The sequence below is a fragment of the Amphiprion ocellaris genome, chromosome 9, assembly GCF_022539595.1.
Source record: "Amphiprion ocellaris isolate individual 3 ecotype Okinawa chromosome 9, ASM2253959v1, whole genome shotgun sequence".
Classification (NCBI taxonomy): Eukaryota; Metazoa; Chordata; class Actinopteri; family Pomacentridae; genus Amphiprion; species Amphiprion ocellaris.
In genome coordinates, this window is record NC_072774.1 from 21,198,420 (window position 1) to 21,219,656 (window position 21,237).

Genomic DNA, 21,237 nt, shown 5'->3' on the forward strand with positions numbered 1-21,237 from the left:
TCTCATATATCCACTCACACAAACACATGTTCACTCTCATCTCTTTTTTCTTTCCACACCTTCAGCTGCTCTATGTTTCCTCTCTATTACTTAAAAGGAGAGTTGAAGCATCTTTCTTGTTCTTCTGTTGCCTCTGCCATCTGTAATAGGTAGAGGTTGTTCACCTGCTGGGCATGTGTGGAAATGTCATAAAGAGCCTTAAACAGTTTGGTGAATGCTTTCTTGAAATTGATGTATCATCTGAAGGGTTCCTCAGAGAAACATGACACTTTTTAATGCTGTCAGTCATTTCCTGTGGAGCTGTGGGCTGCGGAGGGTTAAAAACAGGCTGGCATGAGGTTCTCAAGGTGGAGTACTTGCTTTTTCATCTTCTATGAAACACTGCTTGGGACAACTGCTTGATCTTATCGCAATTGAATCCTGTGTGTTTTGTGTCTGCGGAGGCACCACTATTCATTTCAGTCACGTCGGTGCTTGATCATGCTAGTATCAAGGAATGTGATACAGTTTGTCACGGTGCTCGGGAAGACACTTGTCCAAGAAATACAGAAATGCACCGTCTCTTTTTCAGCTGTCAGTCCCTGCTCTCCTTGCTCCGCTTCTTTTCCTTCAATTTCTCCATCACTTTCTCTCCCGATCTCCATGTGTTTGTGCTCCATTAATGATTCATGTTTTAATTTCATGCTATCACAGCCCAAGAGCTGCATCCATAACTCTGTGACCTTGCTTTACGAGCTCTCATGCTGCCCCCCTCTCTCTGCATCAGAAGCGGGCGATGGGGGTAGTGTATCTATTTCTGCATCCATGCACACAAATACCTGCTATTATTCTTGACAGCCAGTACTTACTGTTGATATGCCGGCATGTATGAACACAAGATTCTCCTTTACATTTTGCTAAATGATCTACGACAGGCACTACTAACAATTACACTGCTGATTTTTTCAACTAATCTATTAATTGTTTGATTGATTACATTGTGAATGTGTGTGTGTGTGTGTGTGTGTGTGTGTTTGACTAATCAGTTATTTTAATGACAATTATAACGCATTGCTTCATTATTTCTCTGTTTTGTCCTTTACTTTAAAGCATGTATAAAGTTTTAAATAGTGTGCTTTGGTATGAAATATTCCTTACCACTACTACAATTCCATACTACAAAATGTTACAGGATTTAACCTGCCTTTCTCTATCTTGTTATCTCTTTTTATTCATTTTGTGGTGAAGTGTTTGGTTTTATTTCCGAGGGCTGCACTACTCGGGGTGTAAACACACTCAAAGTTTCCCTCATTCAAAATGCATTGTGCTCTTGACAGGTGCTTGGATGGAGTGGGTTTGTAGAGGCGAACGTACTTATTTCTTTATTCACTCTCCTCATTTCTCCACCTTTTTCTCACTCATTCTGACTGTCATTCTTTGCGGGAGGAGGGGAGGTGGAGGCGTGATGAAAGGTGATAATGCAAGTTGGGTGTAAGATATTGACTTCTCTTGTCTCCTATTTTGTACCCTCTCTCGTGCTGTTCTTTCTCTTGTATCTCCTCTGCTATCATTTCTGATCTGTCTCTTCTTTGCCTGCACTCCTCTCTTGCCATATTTCCCTTTATATACCCGTCACTCTACCTATATACACGTCTTGTTTTTTTTCTTGTTCTTTCTCAGATCCTGGTGCAGTGGTAGAGACTCACAGTGCAGTACCTTATGCAGTGATAGGCGGCGTTCTGGCACTGCTGGTTTTCACCGTCATCTGCGTACTCATTGTCACCATCTGGTGCTCCGTCCGACAGAAAGGTAATACACAGACACACTGCAAATGCACACATCAACACAAACACAAAAGTTTCTTTCTCAAGCAGGAGGCACATTTTATAATCAGGGCATTTTATTACATTATCCACAGGCACGTTTTCTCATTTTTACACTTTCTGGCATAACATGCTGTGAAAAAATCAATGGAGGCCAGTTACACCCAGATTCTTTAAAAATTATCTCTTCAACTAAGGTGTAAAATTGTCAGTATATAGCAGGCAGGATAGGATGCTCCTCTCTAGGCAGGCACTGTCCATGATAAATGACCTTGGCCAGGACAGTCAAAGAGTGGAGTGGGAAATGTAGGTGTGGTCACAATGTTTTATGACTATATGTTAGTGTATCAAAGCTCATCTATTAAAAGCAGCATCCCTGCGTTTCCTATCTTTTTAAGTGCCTCTCTATTGGCAGCCTTACACTATGCACTACAGCTGCCAATAAATGATCTGGGAATTGTAGAGCACACTTCAGCCAGGATAACTTACCCTATGGCTAGAAAAGTCGTCAGTCAACATTCAGTGTAGCTGGCCGCCAATCGGCACAGAGACAGGACTATTACAGCCAATCAGTGTTGAGACAGGGCCATTAGGGCTTTGTCTTTGGTCCACTGTGGCTGTCAGCATGCCAGTCAGCCTCTGATGTAGGGAAAATGAGAGTGTCACTCACCTCTGGATTGGAGGGACACTACAGCAGGAAGATGAGTTGAGCAGTTCCTGCTCCGTATAACCTGCTCTAAACAGATTCATTAATCATTTGGACCTCAGGGGTGGTAAAATGAGTGTGATGAGTTTTCTGAGTGACACATGTGGCATTGTTCTCTTGCACCTAACATTCCCTCCACCCTTTTCTGTCAATCTCTCTTCCCTCCCTGTTTTTATCTATTATCTTCTATTATCCTTCTTCTTTTACCTCCTCCTCCTATGACTGTTCTATTCACGCGTTCATCTCCCACCTCTAATTTCCACCGGTAGGCTCATACCGTACACGAGAGCCTATTCTTGCCTGGTATTGACCTAACAATCAGTTCACTAATGAATTAATCAGTCATAGGTATGGTACTCAACAATTTTAGCGCAGATTGGTTTGATAATGCTGCATGGCGCTGCAATGATCATGACGCTTTGCCACCTAACCTTCCCCCTACAATGTCCCTCCTGTTTTCTCTCCCTCCCCCTTCTCTCTCTCTCCGCCCCTTGCTCTCTTTCTCTTTCTTATCATTCAGGTTCCTATCTTACCCATGAGGCCAGTGGGTTGGATGAACATGGTGAGGTGCAGGAGGCCTTCCTCAATGGGAACGACGCCAGCCAGGGCAAGAAGGAGTACCTACTGTAGCCCTTCTCCTTCCCTATTCCCTCCTCTTCTGACCTCATACCCCTACCCCTTCCTCTCCCTGTTTCCCACCTTATATACAGTACACACACACACACACACACACACACACGCACACACACACACACACACACACACAGAACCACAAACACTTCTATACAATGCGCCATAACAGGCGGCCTTCTGAAAACGACTGTAAACAGATACTGCACACAGCCAATCCATCCCGCTCTATTCCACTTCATGTCCTCCATGTCCGCGTACACATAAACCAAGAGACAGACTGAGAAAAAGAGAGCCTCTACACCCACCAGCCATTAACGACTGTGCCATATACTGTAAGTCGGAGAAACTCGGGAAAATAGAGAGGGTGACTGAGAGAGGGGGGAGGGACAGAGTGAGGTGAATGTAGACAAAAACGTAATGATGCCATAATTATTTTGATCGAGAGGGAAGCAGGGAGCACAAAGAAAGCCGGCACTCTGACTGTGCAGCTGCCAAAGTGGAAGGGGAATTAAAGGCAGATGACTGCTATAATTCCCTGCCTGGAGAATAGAAGAATCCATTTCACAAAGCTCTGTCTTTAACTGACGGAGACAGTGGAAGCTGTGTGTGAGAAGGGAGGGTGGACAAAAGAGAGAGGAAGAGTTGATCAGGAGCTATTGAGTGCTCGATGCTAGAAAATTGAAATTTTTCAAATTACCAAAACATATTGCCTGCAGAGTGCAACTCATATATAATTTTCTGACTATTCTGGAGTGTGTAAGGCCAGAGTTACAAGAAGTATCCGTACTTTATGAACAAGCTAAATGTCCTGTTTTTCTGTCCCCCTTGAGTGGGCTGCCAATTTGTGAAAAAAATCTACTTTAAGGGATTTTTTCTCCTCTCACTGCAACAGTGAAGGAAAGGTTGTTTTTTCTTTACATTTGCTCTACACATCGTCTTTCCTCTCCGTTCACCTGTTACCATCCTCTCCCCTCTCTCTTGTATCTCTCTTTCTCTTCTGTCTGTTCCTCCTCTATCGCTCGTCCTTTGTTGGCTCCTAATAATGAAAGGATTAGTGTTGGGCTGCGTTCCCGAGAAAGAAGAAAGGAATATGACTTGCTAAGGCATTAAAGAAAAGCTTAATTATTTTAGAATGTCATTAAGAGGATAAAAAGGTTTGAAAGTCTTAATAAGAAGGGCAAGGGGAGCGATAGCAAAAGGAAGGAATGAGAGAATTAAATGGATGGATATTTTTCTGAATGCTACCACACATATGAAAATACATGCACACATTCATACGTACAGTAAACATGTTGACAGAACAAGTATACATATCTCTGAATTCATTGTTTGTATAAAAAAGAACAGCAACATAAATTAAATTAAACTTTTAAGAAATAAGAACAGTTTACTATTGAAACGCATTATGAAGCAACTATACTAACACAGAATATTAGCCTATAGAGGTGCAAAGCCGAACAAACTACTGTCCAGTGATCTTTAAAGAAAATAAAGAAAAGGATAAAAAAAATCATGTCTTTATGAGAAACCAGAGGTCTTATTGATTTTTTATTAATTATTATTATTATTATTTGAACAATTATGATTGTTGTTACTGTTATTATTATTGACGTTGTTATTATTATAATTGTAAATGCTAAAGAAATGTACACTTCCCATGGTTTGTTTTTGGTTCTACTGTAGAAAAATTGCTGTCTTTTTACACTCTTTTCCTCTTACCTTTCCTCTCTTTCCCAGTCTTTCTCTCTCTTTGTCTCCTGTGCCTAGTTGTCTCTTCTCCTGTCTTTCACTCTTGTTTATTTTAGAATCCATGTGTCATTGTTGATATATAGCTAACTATTTCTTTATAGGGGAAAGATACAAAGCACGACAAAATAAAAAAAAGAATCCAAAAATAACCTTGGGGATCAGACTGGTTTTTGGATGTGTTTACTGTGTAATTAGCAGGTGCTGTTTTTGAAATCCTGCGAAAAGAGAACAGGAGATGGAGCATATGATGAGATCAATGGGGAATAGAGGAATTATAGGTGGGAAGATAAAGATGAAGGCAGTGGAGCAGTTATAACTGGCAGCTCATTCAGAATAAACCGAATAAACAAAACAGAAGGTTCTGTGGCAGGCCTAATGAATCATAAGAACAGATAGCGGTGAAGAAAGGGTGACAGGAGGGTTGAGTCAGATGCACACAGAAAAATATGACTCTGCCATTAACTTCCACACAATCAATACCCGATTCTGTCGAGAAGCACTCAACATGTCCATCTGTGTGCGGGGCTAGATTTGAAAGCCGCTGGAGGTCGCATGGTAATAGATCGATGTGTTTCTCTTCCATCGATGGCAAGGCTCCACGGTCGCCTGTCATAAAGACAGATTGTCAAACGGCAATCAAAGTAATGGACTTGCCAGGCGCTACCAGCATGAGTTGACACTCTGGCCAACAAACAATTCAGTCGACACTAGACATATCTTCAGTTTATGATGATGCAAAAGTAGCACTGGTGGGTCCTGCTATTAGAGACACTGTGGCCAATGAGTAATAAAACTAAGAATATTGTCCATTTATATGTGTTCAAAACAGAAGCCAATGTCCTTCAAACAAAAGTTTCATCTCCTTGTTTTCCTGTGGGATTCACAGCACTCAGTCTGGTTGTCCCTGTGGATTGTTTAAATCTGTTATTTCTGTTTCTCCTCACAGGAAAAAAAGTTTACCTTTTATTTCAAGCACACTTTTTTAATGTTTTCCATGTAAGATGATTACAATCACATTAACATTGACAGAATTTATTGTTGACAGGTTGCTAATGCCGTTGCTATTTGCTCTGGTGAATCTCAGGAAACCAGTCTGACCACACTAATGATGCAATTCAACCACAAGTTCATGATAAGCAGACCACCACTGTGATCACAGATGGTAATTATCAAATCAATAAACATAGGGAAAAAATGAGATAAGGACAAGCGAGACAACGCTTAGTCATATTCCTGTCTGCGTTTATGTCATGCAGTGAATGCACCATAATCCCACAAGTAATGACAGCAAGAAGCCTATGAATAACTAACATAGCTGTTCCCTAATGCTAGCTTCAGACTGATGTCCTGGAATGGCATTATTCAGAAAATGTCCTATTCATGACCAATTTATCACAGTCATATTTCATTTCTAAGAGTTGTAGTAAAAATCTCAATCTGTCCAAAGACAAACTCTTTATTTTTCTGGCTGCAGTATAGTGCATTTTGCATAGTTATATCCATCTTTAAATCCAACCCTGGAGGTGAACACAGCTTATGTTCTTTGGTCTTCACAGTATGACCCTAGCGTAGCAAAGAGGCGTGTACAGAGTGACGGCATAGCACCAGGCATTGATTGAAGTGCCTGAGTGTGTCTAGGCCTAGCATAATCAGGAGGCAGTGAGCTTTCAGGCAGACAGAACAATTGAATGGGCAGCCATGCCAGGGAAGCTGGGGAAATCTTTTCCCCTCCCCTTTTACAAGAGTTCTTTTTTGATAATGTGTTCCAGTCAGAAAATGTCTTGTGACAGAAAACATACCGTAGCCCGTGTATTCTTCAAATATGTGAAGGTGAGATGTAAAGCAGGGAAAGATTTTTCAAATGAGAAAATGAACTGGAAATAGATACCAGATCGAGAGAACTGGAAAATTATGAAAATAGCGAAAGAGCAGGTTTATGGCAACGACAAACAAAAAAAAGAGAGGGAGAGAGAGAAAGGGCATGTTGACTGTCATGCCCATGTTCTAGGAGATTGATTTCTCCTTTTTCTTCATCAGTGATTTCTTAACATCAACATGGTTCATGATGAACAGTCCAATTAGTGTGAGCAAGGTCCTTTTTATTATAAGAGAGCATAACATTGTATTCACATGTTTAATCAAAACAACCTTGAATATTGTGTCACAATCAAGTTAATTATGTTTTCCCTACAATGCCACATCCTCTTGGACCACTATGTTATTGCTGAATGTTTAATTAAATGCTGTCACTCATACATCTACATTGCTGGTGGTTAGCTTAGTAGAGATTTAAAACAGGCTTAGAGTAAGACCCCCTAGGAGGAGCAGTCAAAGAAAACAGACATCTGCGATCAGGATAGTAGTTATCATCTGGAGACTTAATTTTCTCACTGACATTTGGTCTGGGACCTGATAATTAACTGGCCTTTTCATTTGCAAGTTATTCATAACATGTGTGTATGAGGTTGCTGATTAGTTTAAAAGCCAACAACAAACAGGAATATGCCGCATTTATTTAGTCATTTATTTCAAGCACTAGCTATTTTCTATGCCAAGATCGTATGGAGGGAACTTTGGACTAGGACGATTATTTAGTTACTGAAAAAAAAATGTTTATATTGAAAACAACAGCCCAGATCTTCCACTTTGTAAAAAAAAAAAAAAATCAGACTTCTGGGAACACCTTAGCTTTAAGGGAGTGTTTGGCTGAAGACCATGGGGCTGCATGCACTGCCTCACACAGAGCCATACGGACAGACTGGGCTACTGCAGGCGGAAGGTTGACGGCAACAGGAAAGGATGCCCGTTCTTCCTTTACTTTTTTCCTAGGAGGAGTGAAGAGGATCTGGGGCACAAGACCGTACAGCTCAAAGAGGAACACGGCAACTGCATGAGCCCAGGCAGGAAGATGGGTAGTGGGTATGAAAAGCACGAGAGCATGAATAATGTGGACTGGCAAGCACAGCAGAACTAAAAGAGAGAGGGACAGGGCCAGAGAACGGGCCAGGCAGGAGTCATATTTTGGGGGATCTGCATGACTAAAAGTAGTCTTCCTTGGCTTTATGCATATCAGGTGAAGGTACATGGCCAGTAGGAAAAGCAAGGGAAGCATGAATGCCGTCATTCCATGAACATACACTAGGAACTGGGAACTTAAAAGAGTGTCAGTAGCACACACACCCCAATGGCTGCTGTGAATCTCAGCATAGGTGAAATTGTGCATGTCCTTCACATAAAACTTTGACAAGAAGCCTCCATAAGGAAGATATGTCCCGATGACCATGCGGTCATGAAGGTACTTGGGGAGTGGGGAAGGGGTGAGATGGGGCAGAGGGGTTGTCTTGTTGTTGTCCAGGCCGTGGCCAGCTGTTTCCGGACCTCTACCAGTACTTCTCCAGGTGTCGAGGACATCTGAGCCGATGAACTGGGCGAAGGATGACAGAACAGAGCCCACCCAGCACAGCAGGACCACACACAGAGCTCGCTGACGGGTCACCACTGTGTAGTATCTGGCATCCAAAGACATGTTGATTTGCATGAAGTTAGTACTAAGATTGCACTTGAGTTCTTTAAGCTAAATAATAGAATGACAACAATTTAACATGTGACTAGCTGTGTTGTTAGTGCAGTCCCAGATTGCCTTAACACTCATTTATCACTAATACTAAAAATACAAAATGGCTCACTGTACTAAAGGCAGGACAGAATATGTTCATTTTGGAGTTAATGTCTGACTTTGGGAAGATAACTGTCCTAACAGGTGTGCTATTTACTAAATGGGACCAAGCTCCTAAAGTGACTGCTGGCAGTTGTTTTAACTAGTAAAGAACACAAAAAACTATCTTATACATCCACCAACTGCTTAACTGGTTGGGGCAATTAAAACATAAGAAAAAGATAGAATTCTGACTCTTCAAGTGAAAGGCTGGATTTGCAGGCCACTGTCAATCAAACATCCGAGAGCCTCGAAGCCTATTGATATTTGCTCACTGCCTCTCAGATGGCAGTATAAATAGTGTGTGATAAAACAGCCTCATGAGCACTGAAAAACAGCTTGTTTTGATAGAACAGCATAATATACAATAGTGCATCATAAAATCCTTTTTTTCCCCCTTTATATGTATATTGATTTTCTTACTTTATTGTTGAAAGCACACTTGAGAGTGTTGATTGTCTCTTACCCACATTTTCACCCTTTCCCACACACAAACAAGAAAACATTAGAGCTGTACGTAAATGTGAAGCTATATTTAATTTGGAAAAAATATGTTATGTAAGATATCTAATTGGAATTTGTACCATGTTAATGTTTGTCGTATAATATTTACTTTCAATCACTGAAGATTTGTATATTGCGTCCTTTACTGAATAAACTAATTAAACCCTCTTCTTGGCTTACCTGTCTGCCAAATGATGATGTAGGTATTCGTCCAGTGTAAGCAGAATTAACAGGAACATGGTAAACTGCTTGACCAACAAGGGGCAACACACAAGTGTAATGCAGGTGTAGAGACACTGGGCAGTTCGCAGGTTGAGTAACACGACCACAGGGATTCCTATGGCACCTCCTATGATCCCCACCAAGCCCAGGCAAAGACGAAGACAGTATGAGACGCTCCCAGGTTGGGGTCTGGCACCCTGAGTTCCCTCTTGGACATTGGTTAGGCTACCACCACCCCTAACCGCCATGCACAACCTCACACTCACTACAATTATAGATAAAAAGAGAATGCAATGGCACGTGGACTCCAGCCACATGACTTCCATGTCTGGGGGAGATTTAAAAAAGAGACAAAGAGATTTATAAAATTATGTTTGAATGTAATGTTAAAATTCACTAATTGTAATAATGATGTAAATCAGCAAAATTTTGAGAAAGAAGCATATTGATAGTACTTGACACCTCTACCCATGTGCTTCAAGACTGCCTCTACAGCATTTACTTGGAAAGAATCGAGGGAATGTAAATGAGAAAAGAGTGACAAAGGGTGGAAAAAATTTGAGGTTAAGCATGGGGGTGTAGGTCAGAATACTTAAAAGAGTCAGTCAGAGAGAGAAAGTACAGTTGCAGAAGGATTGAGAATGTGATGCAAGTTTGTGCTAGGGGCAGAGAGATGGGCAGGGAGAGAGCAGATATTTTGATAGGTATTGGAGAGCTGTAAACGTGCCTGGAGAGTGAAAAGGTCAGACCAGACCAGACTTGACAGAACTTCTCCAGTGAGGATGTGAGCACCATGCAAACACAGAACAACAAGCAGCAAGCTGGGTGGCAACACACTGTTAACACTCTCTCCTCTCTCCTCTTTTTCTGGTCCTTGTTTTGCCTCTCCTCTCTGTCACTCACACACACACACACACACACACACACACTGAAACACAAATAGACCTAGACATATATGTGTAAATACATGAACAGTGGCCCTCAATCACACAAGTGCACACGCCTCCCGATAATTCCAATGAATCATTTTCAGCAAATGAATTCAAAAATGATTGGCAGCTAATTTTATTGCATTTTCAAACAATAGTCTCACATAAAGCGGAGTGGATGAATATTGAAATAGCACATTTGCTGCCTCAATATGCCACCTGTCCAATCCATGTAATTAGTTTGACCTTCTTGGAACATTTGGTGTTAGTCGTCACTTCCATAATAATCACGACTGGTTGAAATAACCTCTTTATACCACTTCATAATCACTTTACACAGTTGTCTCCTGTCTAAGTACTTGAAGGGCGTCAGGAAAAATGATTTACTGAAGTAATTAATGGAGTTTAATCCACCTTGTGTGCATTTTCAATTCAAATTGGTGGCTGGGCACTCCCAATGTAATTAATTACCTTAATTAATCAATTAAGCTCTTTGAAAGTACCTTCCAGCAATAGGGCCAAACCTTTTGGCATAGTCACAGTCAATTAAAGATGCTGAAAAGTCAGTGGGTGTCTGACTTATATAATAATATTAGGCTGATATTATGCTAATATTGTGCCAAATTTAAAAAAAGATACAGTTACCTGTTTTGAAGCCCTGTGATGACGCAGATAGTTTATACAAAGCTCTAATCTAGCATCTGTGACTTGACTTTCTTTTTATTTCCCTCCAGGATCTCTATCTCTCCTTCTCACCTCTCACTCCACCTGCCTTCATTGACAGAGTAAACCTGATTCATAAACCTCTGCTTATCAACCTGCCTTCTATCTCTCTCCTGTCTTTGCAAACATATCAATTGTGTCAATGTTGGAGCACGGCTGCCCTTTCCGTCTGAGATGTGTAAAGGGCAACGCCACCTCTGCCAGCTGGGGAACTATGTAAATCAGATACACACACATGCACACAAACACCCATACAAAGATATAAAATTTATTGTTTCTTCTGGTGCCAAAAATTTTTTGCACTCAGATTTTCTGAAATTCTTTTAATTTTCTCTCCAATTTGACTTCCTTTGATGGAGAGTTCATTAGTTGAACAGAGACATGGAAGATATTTTACACTCTCCTAACTAAAATCATTGTTCCATGAAACTGAATATTCATGCACGAGAATGTTTTTCAGATGCCTGTGCGGAGATATGCATATCCTCAAAATAGAGTATAGCTTTTAGCTACTATGTTATCCCTGTGGTTTTAGAAAATTCCCTCACAAAGATGATAAATTATAAAAAGCTCAAATTACAACCAAGAGGGAAAAAAAAGTTGAAACCTTTTGTGTGCTAAGAATGTTTATTTTTTGTACATTCAAATAAGCTTTACTAAACTGTAGGCTGAGAATTATACTCTATCTTAGAATATGTGCCTATATTCCCAGAAAAATCACTGAAGCATATCAATGTGTATACAAATTACATTCCCACAGTTTGCCAAAAAGTCCAAGCACTAGGCTGGGGCACACTGAGCTCTATCAAGGGGGCAACATTTCACAAAATATACCCACAATACAAATCAAAAATAGGACTTAACTAAAAAATTTTATCCTGCTGTAACTTTAAATACAGTAAGCTATACATTTTTAAAGCTGGAAGTGGAAATCCTAAGAAAACAAAACAAGTAGTCTTAGGAGCAATAGGTTTTTAAGATGAATTGATGATGAGCCAAAAACAAAAAAATAGATGATTCCTTTTTGCCTTCTGTGCCCTGGCTTTAAGGCAGGATATATATATATATATATATATATATATATATATATATATATATATATATATATATATATATATATGTATATATATATATATATAGGCTGCCTTAAAGCCAGTGCACAGAAGGCAATTTATATAATTTATACAATTTGAGATGTATGTCGGGGAATGAGAAATAACTGCAGACTGCAAAAAATCTTTCAACAAATTTTCATCTCTGCTCAAGAAGTCTACTTATTAGACTGGTGACGGTGGAGTGTGATGAACGGCATCGGTGGAAAAAACAACGTTGTAGTCTCGCGTAAAGAAACGAGATTTGCCCGTTTTAACATGGGTTGGAAACCCCGTTCCACCCTCTTCCGTTCGCTGTCCACAAGCGAGGTAAAGCACAATTCTTTCTTTCCCGTTTCTTGGTGCTGAATTAAGTAAGATATGTTTGCATTTAGTCTTCAAACGTGACATAGGATATAATGTACACATGAATAAAGTGTTGTGAGCTTTGCAAAAGGTCTTTTGGCATGTATTTTACTTTATAACAAGGACTTTAATGTTGCTCATACGCGTCTGCTAGTAATGGCAGCCCCCATGCTACCTCGTTGAGGCCTGTTAGCGAACGACTTGCTATCCCGATTTAGATTTCTGTTCGTCCTTTAAAATGAATTGATATGAGTTTTACAGAGACGGGTATCGCTGTTGGTTTGATTTTGTGATCTTAGAGAACTGGCGATGGGTAAATTGTATCGAAAAGAGTTCACGGCTAAGCGTGGGTTGATGGGTACGATAGCTTGTAAAGCTAAGCTAAAGTGAAATGCCGGTTGAAAGCGTGCAGGCTAGATATATACTTAGCCGAAATTCTTGACTTATTGACCGTTATTCTGAACATGGCGTTAGGTTTTAGTATACATCACTACTGTAATTCGCCGTGCCCATACACTGGCCGCACTCGTTTGTAAGCTAACGTTGCATCACGTTATCGGGCAGTGAATCAAATTTGAATTATACTAACAAGAGTTGTAATTAATGAGTACCAGCGTAAGGTTTTCTGATTATCTTAGTTGTGCTTCATGTAATGTTTGTTAATCTTACACATTGTTCAGATGCCAGGCGTTACAGTGAAAGACGTCAATCAGCAGGAGTTCGTCCGTGCCCTGGCGGCTTTCCTGAAAAAGTGGGTATTTTATTTTCATGTGCACCATATTCTTACCTCTCTAATTAATTTTGCCTCACAAATGGTCATGTTAACTGTACTTTTAAACGAACTTTAATTCCAAGCATACTGTGGTGTTTATCAGTCTTTGGGATTATGCTGATGCTGAGTTCATGCTGATGCTTCTCACCCATATCTAGGTCAGGAAAACTGAAGGTGCCTGACTGGGTGGACCTTGTCAAGCTGGGTAAGCACAAGGAGCTGGCCCCCAGTGATGAGAACTGGTTCTACATCAGAGCTGGTAAGTTGAAATATAAATGTTGTAATGTAAGTTACAATTTGTTGTAGTTAATTGAAGTTTGCAGAGGTAACCATTGAGACTTCTGATACCTTGTGACTACTTCTTAGTTGTGTTTGGGCTTTTTCTTTTAAATGTAGACTTTCAAATAATGCTTTAAAATGCTGCAAAGGTGTACACTAGGGTAATTCGGTTGGCACTTCTGTTTCTCATTTGCAAAGTGGTTACAGTTCAGATGATAGTTTGATTTTCTAGTTTAAAGAGGATGTTAATTGAACAACATCTTGAATTCTCACCTTATGTCCACACTGACACATTTGCTATTTTTATACATACCTTTTTACTATGTTTACACTTAGAATCCAGACAGCTCCATTCTTACAGGACCTCTTAAATGGAGCCTTTTGGAAATACTTTTGAACCTCTCGTAGTTAGAAAACACTGAGATTGCACTTGAGTCTGGATAGGTATAAAATGGAAAATGTGGGAATGATGCACACAGACCAACATGTCTATCCCCAAGAAAATGGAATGGCTCCCAATCTGTTTATTTCAGTCATGACCATCTTGTATTTGTGCTACTTTGAGTGTCAGTTTCACCTCATTGCTGGTCTCAGCAAATAAATGTGGTCTTTTTTTCTGTTATTGTTGCTTCTCTGTTGTATTTTCTTACAAGCAGCCACCTCATGTGGCTTTAGACTGAGATTTCTGACTTGGTGCTAATACACTTGTGTATACAGAGCTTTTTCTAATGATCAGTGTGGATGGAACCTCAATGCTTACAGTTGCTTACGTGGATTTAAGCCTTGCTCATTGATCATTAAACAGTGCTCCTTATTCCTTATTCTTGATTTCTTATTGAGAGCATGAGCATGCTTATCCAAACATCTCAATTTTATTATTGTATGGAACCTCTGCTGTAAAAAATTGTAATTTTTAACTGTGATCTTTCTGCTCCCACAGCATCTACAGTTCGCCACCTGTACCTCCGAGGTGGTGCTGGTGTTGGTTCCATGACCAAGATCTATGGTGGTCGCAACAGGAACGGCGTGTGCCCTGCCCACTACAGTGTAGGATCAAAGAACGTGGCCCGCAAGGTGCTGCAGGCCCTTGAGCTGCTCAAGATGATTGAGAAGGATCCCAATGGGTGAGTCCCTCTGTTCCTTGTATCCATTAGATCAATACTTAGATGATAAAACTTAATTAATCCTGAAAGAAATTCTTGTGGCAGGTATTGCTCAAAAAACATAAAATGACATAAGAAATGCAGTACAGTCACTGAAGTAGAGGTAAATTAACTCTAGAACACTGAAGTTCTGCTGGTAATATGCCAATGTCAGCAGTTAATTTTTAACACTATTTAGATCATAATATTGTCAAAGTTTCCCCATCACTAATATGATGTCAGTGTGTTTTGGGCTTTGTGTGGGTACAGACTGCACTAGAGTTGATGGACACTAATTTTTAGAGCCAGTATTGGCTATTACTAATTAAGACGAATTACTGCTCCGTCTGGCATCAAGGCTTAAGCATTTTGTGTATTGTGTCGTTATGTTTTACAATTTGTTTGTTTTCTTCCCTATAGTGGTCGCAGACTAACCTCCCAGGGAACCAGAGACCTCGATAGAATCGCTGGCCAGGTGAAAAACTAATCTTCACTAATGATGTTGATTTTTAGTAATGCATAGATTATGAAGTAGTCACAGTAACCCCAGAATGTTCAGTATCTATGTTACCTATGTCCATCTTTACTCTGTTTTTTTTAAGTGCCACATAGCAATTACCACTTGATACTATATGTGAACTTACTCATGCAGTAGTTGGTCCTTTAAAAATTCCATATGGTACATTCAAAGCCTGTGGTACGCAAGAGGACAGCCTTGGAAAAACGGCAAAAACAATATAGTTGGCAGGGAACATTGGGAAGGATGCATGGTGGCATTGTTCTTCAGTGGAGGGTGTTTATAATACTATGGCAAAAGTATGAGGGCTGCGGTATCTAAAAAGAGACAAATTTGCGCATCTGAAATGCTAATAAGTAGGAACAGCACCATCAAGTTTTGGGTTTTTTTTATGCTTCTGACAGGGGAACCCATTTAGTATTTGCCAATGCCAGATACTGTTTTCTATATAATACACACTTCAAGTATTGTTAATTAGCTTTAGTACCTGGTTGTACCACCAGATGAGGCCTCTTTCATTTTCATACGGTATTAGTGTGATTCGTTGAATGTAGGATGTGGGTCTAAGCCACGGATCATTTCACTCGACTTTGTCCTTCAAGTTTTGCTGAGGATTTGGATCATACAGTGAGGCAGCCTTGCTACTTTTTAACAGTGGATTGTCCTTCGTTTAGCTCAGCTCATGGTGACTGTTTAAAGAAATAGAAACAAGGCAGGATGCTTTTCCTCTATAGCTGAATAATGGCATTGTGCGACCAGACCACTGTGTTCTATAGAATGGCTGGCTTAGCAAGACTTAGGTGGTCGCGACCAGAGGAGGCAGGGACTTGAGTGGTGGCAAGCAGAGAGCGTTGTGGGAGTTTAGCTAGTATGGTCATGTCAAAAGTTGATACTGGATGAATTCTAGCCAATGCTCAAAGCTTAAATCCAATAGTGATAAACTTAGAGATTTTATAACCAGGTGGAATGTTATTCAGTGGGTTTTCTGACTCGTGTCAGATAATTGTGATACCACAGACCACCTTAAGTTGCTTTTTTGAAATGTTTTGAAATGTACTGTGTTGCATTTGGTTCATCTTGAACCTATGAGTAGAATCAGAACTAACATAAGTTAGTCACAACGTGAAATGCAGTACAGGTCTGTTGTGCATGATACTGGCAATGTATCTATTTCATTGGTTTATTTAACACTTGCATAATCATTACACTAAGTGTATGTATACATGTTACACCTTGTTTTAAGTCCTTTCTAATTGTTTAAGTGCTCCACTATTGGGCTCTTCAGTCGTTGAATGTCATTGCAACCTCATGCTGACCATGCAAAGGTTGTTTTCTTGGACTGAAAGTATGTTTTTTTTTTAAATATATGTTTTTTTTCTCTTCTGTGATGTTCCATTGAACTTGGGGTAGTGCCTCAAGCATGTGTGATCATCACAGTAATCTCATCCCTTGCTTTGATGCGACACCTTGTCTGTTGTGGGAGTACATGGCCTCTGTGTCACTTCAGCATGCAAGCATCTCTTTTTAAAACACTTGTCCTTGGGCAAATTTTCCTGTGCCAGCCAAGTGAATTAAGTGTCTTGTATGACGCACTACTGGAATTGTTTGTTAGGTTTTACTAAAAAAAACAAATCGCAGTTGGGGCTTGTCAAAAATCAAGAGAGAGGCAGCAACGTTGTGATAATCCAAGGGTAAAAGGGGTAAACATGAGGAGGGAATTTCATGCTTGGCAAGTCCGCCGTATGGCACCAGTTTTCTCGTTGTTTACCCATGCTAATGAGCAGTATGCAGATGAGCAGACCTGGGCTGGGCCCCGCTTGCCTGCTGTACAAAACTGGCAGGAAGTATGTTGGTGTGGCTCTACTACCACCTCTCCTTGAATCCCTCTTGTGTAGTGTAGTTTCTGATAGCTTTTTGAGAGTGATGCTTTTTCATTTCAAGCGAGATTTCTGCCATGTATTATCAGACCATTCATGGTGTTTTTGGCAGCAACTGTAACACAGAAAACAGTTTCTCTCCCAAACTGTGTTTGCTCTCAACTCCCTGTGAAATTACATTTTGATAGCATCTTACTCCCCTAAGTTGTAGACTTCCTATTGAAGCACTATTGCAGGGACTGAAATTCTAAACTGTAAACAAATACAATATTAAGAAGATGATTTTAGTTGAATAAAATAAGTTTGTTGAGATCATTTGCACCAACCATTGCAACCTTTCCCCAAACACATAAACAGCAAGTACCTGCTTTTATTGTTTTAGATACTGTGTTCAGGGATTCTAGTAAAAAATGGCTTGTTCCCAGTGGCAGTCCTGGTTTCAATGAAGATTAAACAAACTTGATTTAAAGACAAGTTTTCAAAGGCACATTTCATTTACTTTCTGATTATGCCTCATGTTTTTCTTTCTGTTTCCCCACAGGTTGCAGCTGCAAACAAGAAATCTGTTTAATAAAAACTTTGGTGAAAAAGTGAAATGCTGTGTCCACCTGCCTTAATTTTACCTTCTATTGAACAATTAAGCTGAACCCGTGAATACTATGCCTTTAGTATACTACTCAATTTCTAAAATGAAATGCATTGCTTGTTCTCTGGACTGATATTTGGTGGCCTCTGTTCAAATTGTATAGTTAGTTGCTAAGAAAGAAGAGTGGAGATGTTTATAGATGACCTGATGAGCCATTCACCTGCAAAAGTATGAATAGAGCTTTCTAGGAAGTCAAGCTTTTCTATGATCCATCCCTAGCTGATGTCTGGCAGTCTGTTAAAATGTCATTTTGTCTAAAGGGCAATGAATGACCATTGGTTGTAGTGTGTCCGAATCCTCATATCTTACTAGCAAAAGCTGACTGCAGGGTGCCGTTTTGGCAAGCAGTTTTAAAAGGCTTCATGGGAATTCTTCCATCACTGAGCCAATACAGCTTCTCATCAGTAGCCAGACGCTCTGCACTTTCACAAAACCATGTTCTCTTCCATATTAATCTTTTTCCTGTTCGGGTATCAGATGTGTTTTGTACAGAATGATCTGTGATACCTTGACAACCAATGGAAGTTGCTCAGTTAACAAAGGCAGATGATTACATTTCCATAAGTAATGCACCTGACGGTTAGATAGAAAGGAATGATGTCATGATTAAGCAGTTTCATTCAGGGCCACAGTGCCACCTAGAGACTGAAATATCCTACAAAGTATTACTAAATATGCTGGTGAATGTTGGTGTAATGGAAAGACTACGTGACACCAAATATACTACTACTGCAAATAGAACTGGGATGTTTGATAAACAAACATACCATTGTATGTATGAGGGTAAAGGCTGTTTGTTTTTTCAATCAGTGCTAATCCAGATATACTTTATTTGTCATTAAACAGCAAACATTAATATGGGCTTATTTTTCGATCTAAAGTTGTTAGGTTTTTTTTCTAATTGTAAAAGTTTAAAGTCTTTGCCTTTGGTTTGGTCAGGTTAATATATCTTGTGATTTTCTGTGGAAGAGCCTTTGGTTTGTTGGCCAAAGCTCTTTTTGGGAGAGGGTTGTACTATTTACATTTGGTGGTGCCTCTTAAATCCTGCAGAGGGTGCCAAAGCCTATAGAATACGTATCTTGGCTATATGGGCACTGAGATGCCTTTGCAGGTATTAAAAGCACTATTGCTTACTACAGAATCCAGAAATGCGAAGAGCAAATAGCCAGCCATATCAATAGATGCAGTAGTGAAAGTATCTACTAAATTTCATACCCAATCATGAATAAATTTGAAGTGGAATTAATAGTTTTGAAGCTTCTTTCTCCAGAAGGTTTTCTCATACTAGCTTAGCTTGATCGTTATCCATGATATGCAACACTTCTCAAATAGTGCTCTTTGTAAAAGCTTCAGGAGCCTTCCACAGAGAAATTGTCATATGCAGGGCTAGCTGACTAAAACATCCAATCTCTGTTTTCATTCTCATTTTTTAATCTCATTTCAGTTGCCAGCTTGGCTTGAGGCAGCAAAACTACAAGCGCAATCAAATGAGGAGTAGGAGCGGTGGTAGTAATGCAGTGTACATTTATCTACGTCTTCTTTGAGATAATTCAGATTGCTTTTCTGTTGTTTACTCAATTTATGTCCAGATTTCAAGAACAACGACCAGAAGGCATTGTTTGCCGACAGATCTGAGCTCTTGTACCCAGCCTGCTGTGCTCCCAGTGTGTGAGCGAGCTTATACTTAGTCCTGTTTGCAAGATACCGTGCCGTAGATTCATAGACAGTGAGCCTTCTGTTTGTCAGTTTGTCATCCACTGTATCTGTGTGTGTACAGTACACACAGTGTAGCACACATAATGCATTGTGTGCTGTCCCAGCCAACTGAGTGCAACTGACTTGTTTATTTTGTCTCAATCATAATGCACAGTCTCTATTAATTATTCTACATGTCTCTCAAGAAATATTAATTTAGTCTTTCATACACCTATCCCCCATTCTCTCTCTTCCGCTCCACCTCTCTGTTGTCCATTCGCCCACTCCCTCCTGTTTTTATTTCAAGACCAGCTGCTCCTGAACACCTGAACCCATTGTCGCTCCCTCCCCCTGCTCTGGTCAGTCCCTCTCTCCCTTCCATTTTCTCGCCGTCATGATCCTGCTTTTTCTTTTACCCTGTAATTTTTCAAGAGAGAGAGGGATCAGCGTGTACCTGAGTGTTACAGAGAAATGTGAGGAATCCACCGAAGGAGGTCCGCTATATATGTTCACTTGCTCCGTGCATGTGTGTGCTTGTTCATGTATGTGTAGCATTTGCATTCATATTCAGTGACGTGCCTTTTTTTCCAGGCAATTTCAATTCAGTTGGCAGCCAGTTAAGTTGCTTGCCCACTAATTTGTCATGGTATGAAATGTAATTATTAGCAGGCTTCACTATATGGAACAATTACCACTTAAACAAATACGTGTGTGTGTGTGTGTGTGTGTGTGTGTATGTGTGTGTAGGTTGCTGCACCTACTCACTCTCCCAATTCTTTGGCAGCTCGGCTTGATCACATTGAGAATGGATGCAGACCTGCCTCTCACCTCCTCGGGGCTGGAAACAGCAGATAACTAAAAAATGTCTCCGCTGTACAAGTCTCTCCAAAATAGAACCACTATCAGGAGAGCTCCTACACACACACACACATGCAGACACTGTCAACCCACAGCTTCATGCCCTGTGGCATGTTTGCCTCAGAAGACAAGACATTCCCCAGAAAGTATCTGGCATGTTGAGTCAACTGGCCTTTCTTGGGAAAGCTGGCCATGATGTTGATTAAGCCAGACAACATCAGCACTTCCTGTTGTACCATTCCAATACCTTTCTCAAAAGCATGATATTTTTGCTTCAATTCACTTATTACAGACTTTCAAAATCATTGTTCTGTTCAGTTTTGTACGCCTGTTAAAATTTTTGTGTACTGATCATGCTAAGCTCAGTGATTTGATTCGGTCTTTGTCAGTGTGTCTGTTATTGTTATATCGCTGCATGCAAATTTGACTACAAAAACTAATGGCTAACCCAGCAGATTGGGTGTAGAGGCCACATGCGGTGTGTTGATGCTGCGCAGCGAGGGTCAGCCCTACTCTGCAAGATTGTGTTTTTAGAAATTAGTCTGGGGCCAAAAGGTCAGTGTTGTTTTAGTAGAGAGCTGAGCTGCTGCCTTCTCTATTACAGGCCTGTGAGTGTGAACACTCCTCAGCTAGAAGGCCTGTTTACACATTTATCCAAGCAGCTGACTGATAGATGGGTTTAGTGTTGTGTGCGTGTTTGTGTAAGACAGAATACGTTTGACTGTGTTGACTTCCTGGGTAGTTGAGCAGTTTTATGTACATCTGTCTACTGTATGTGTGCTGCTGTTTTTCTGTGTGCTGTCAGCTCCAATCCCTCATCCTGTGTTTGGCCTGAGAGCAGGTGGTGTAAACATGCAACGTGCCGCTCAGCCTGCCTGGCACCACAGGGCACTGCAGCGCTGACCCACAGCAGGTGTGTGTGCATGAGTGTGTGTGTAGGCGAAACACTAAGCATGTGTCAGTGACTCTAGTCTTCTTAGCTTGTGAGTCTGAATCCCCTCCACCTGTCAC

The 21,237-nt window shown here is 40.4% G+C and overlaps 2 protein-coding genes across 6 annotated transcripts in view; both read left to right on the forward strand.

Annotated features, from left to right (window-relative positions):
- The window catches only part of cadm4 (cell adhesion molecule 4), a 144,699-nt gene extending 139,660 nt beyond the window's left edge, over window positions 1-5,039 (forward strand). For 3 of the 5 annotated variants that reach the window (XM_023262451.3, XM_035944535.2, XM_035944538.2), the window contains 2 exons: window positions 1,660-1,788; window positions 3,029-5,039. In XM_023262451.3, coding sequence (XP_023118219.1) covers window positions 1,660-1,788; window positions 3,029-3,138 — 239 coding nt within the window. In that variant the 3' untranslated portion in view covers window positions 3,139-5,039. Of the gene's footprint in view, window positions 1-1,659; window positions 1,789-2,777; window positions 2,857-3,028 lie in introns of all 5 variants that reach the window. The other 2 variants (XM_035944537.2, XM_055013686.1) reach the window with 1 other exon arrangement.
- A 7,292-nt stretch (window positions 5,040-12,331) lies between these two features.
- On the forward strand, window positions 12,332-17,623 carry rps19 (ribosomal protein S19). The gene is made up of 6 exons (XM_023262436.3): window positions 12,332-12,404; window positions 13,121-13,191; window positions 13,371-13,471; window positions 14,432-14,615; window positions 15,054-15,108; window positions 17,569-17,623. The coding sequence occupies exons 1-6, from the start codon at window positions 12,354-12,356 to the stop codon at window positions 17,596-17,598; spliced, it is 492 nt and encodes a 163-aa protein (XP_023118204.1). The 5' UTR covers window positions 12,332-12,353; the 3' UTR covers window positions 17,599-17,623.
- The last annotated feature ends 3,614 nt before the right edge of the window (window positions 17,624-21,237 follow it).

Coding starts and splice junctions, on each gene's coding strand:
- rps19 (XM_023262436.3), top strand. CDS start 12,354: ATGGGTTGGAAACCCCGTTCCACCCTCTTCCGTTCGCTGTCCACAAGC. Junction 13,472..14,431: donor CTGGTTCTACATCAGAGCTG/GTAAGTTGAAAT, acceptor CTGCTCCCACAG/CATCTACAGTTCGCCACCTG. Junction 14,616..15,053: donor ATTGAGAAGGATCCCAATGG/GTGAGTCCCTCT, acceptor TCTTCCCTATAG/TGGTCGCAGACTAACCTCCC.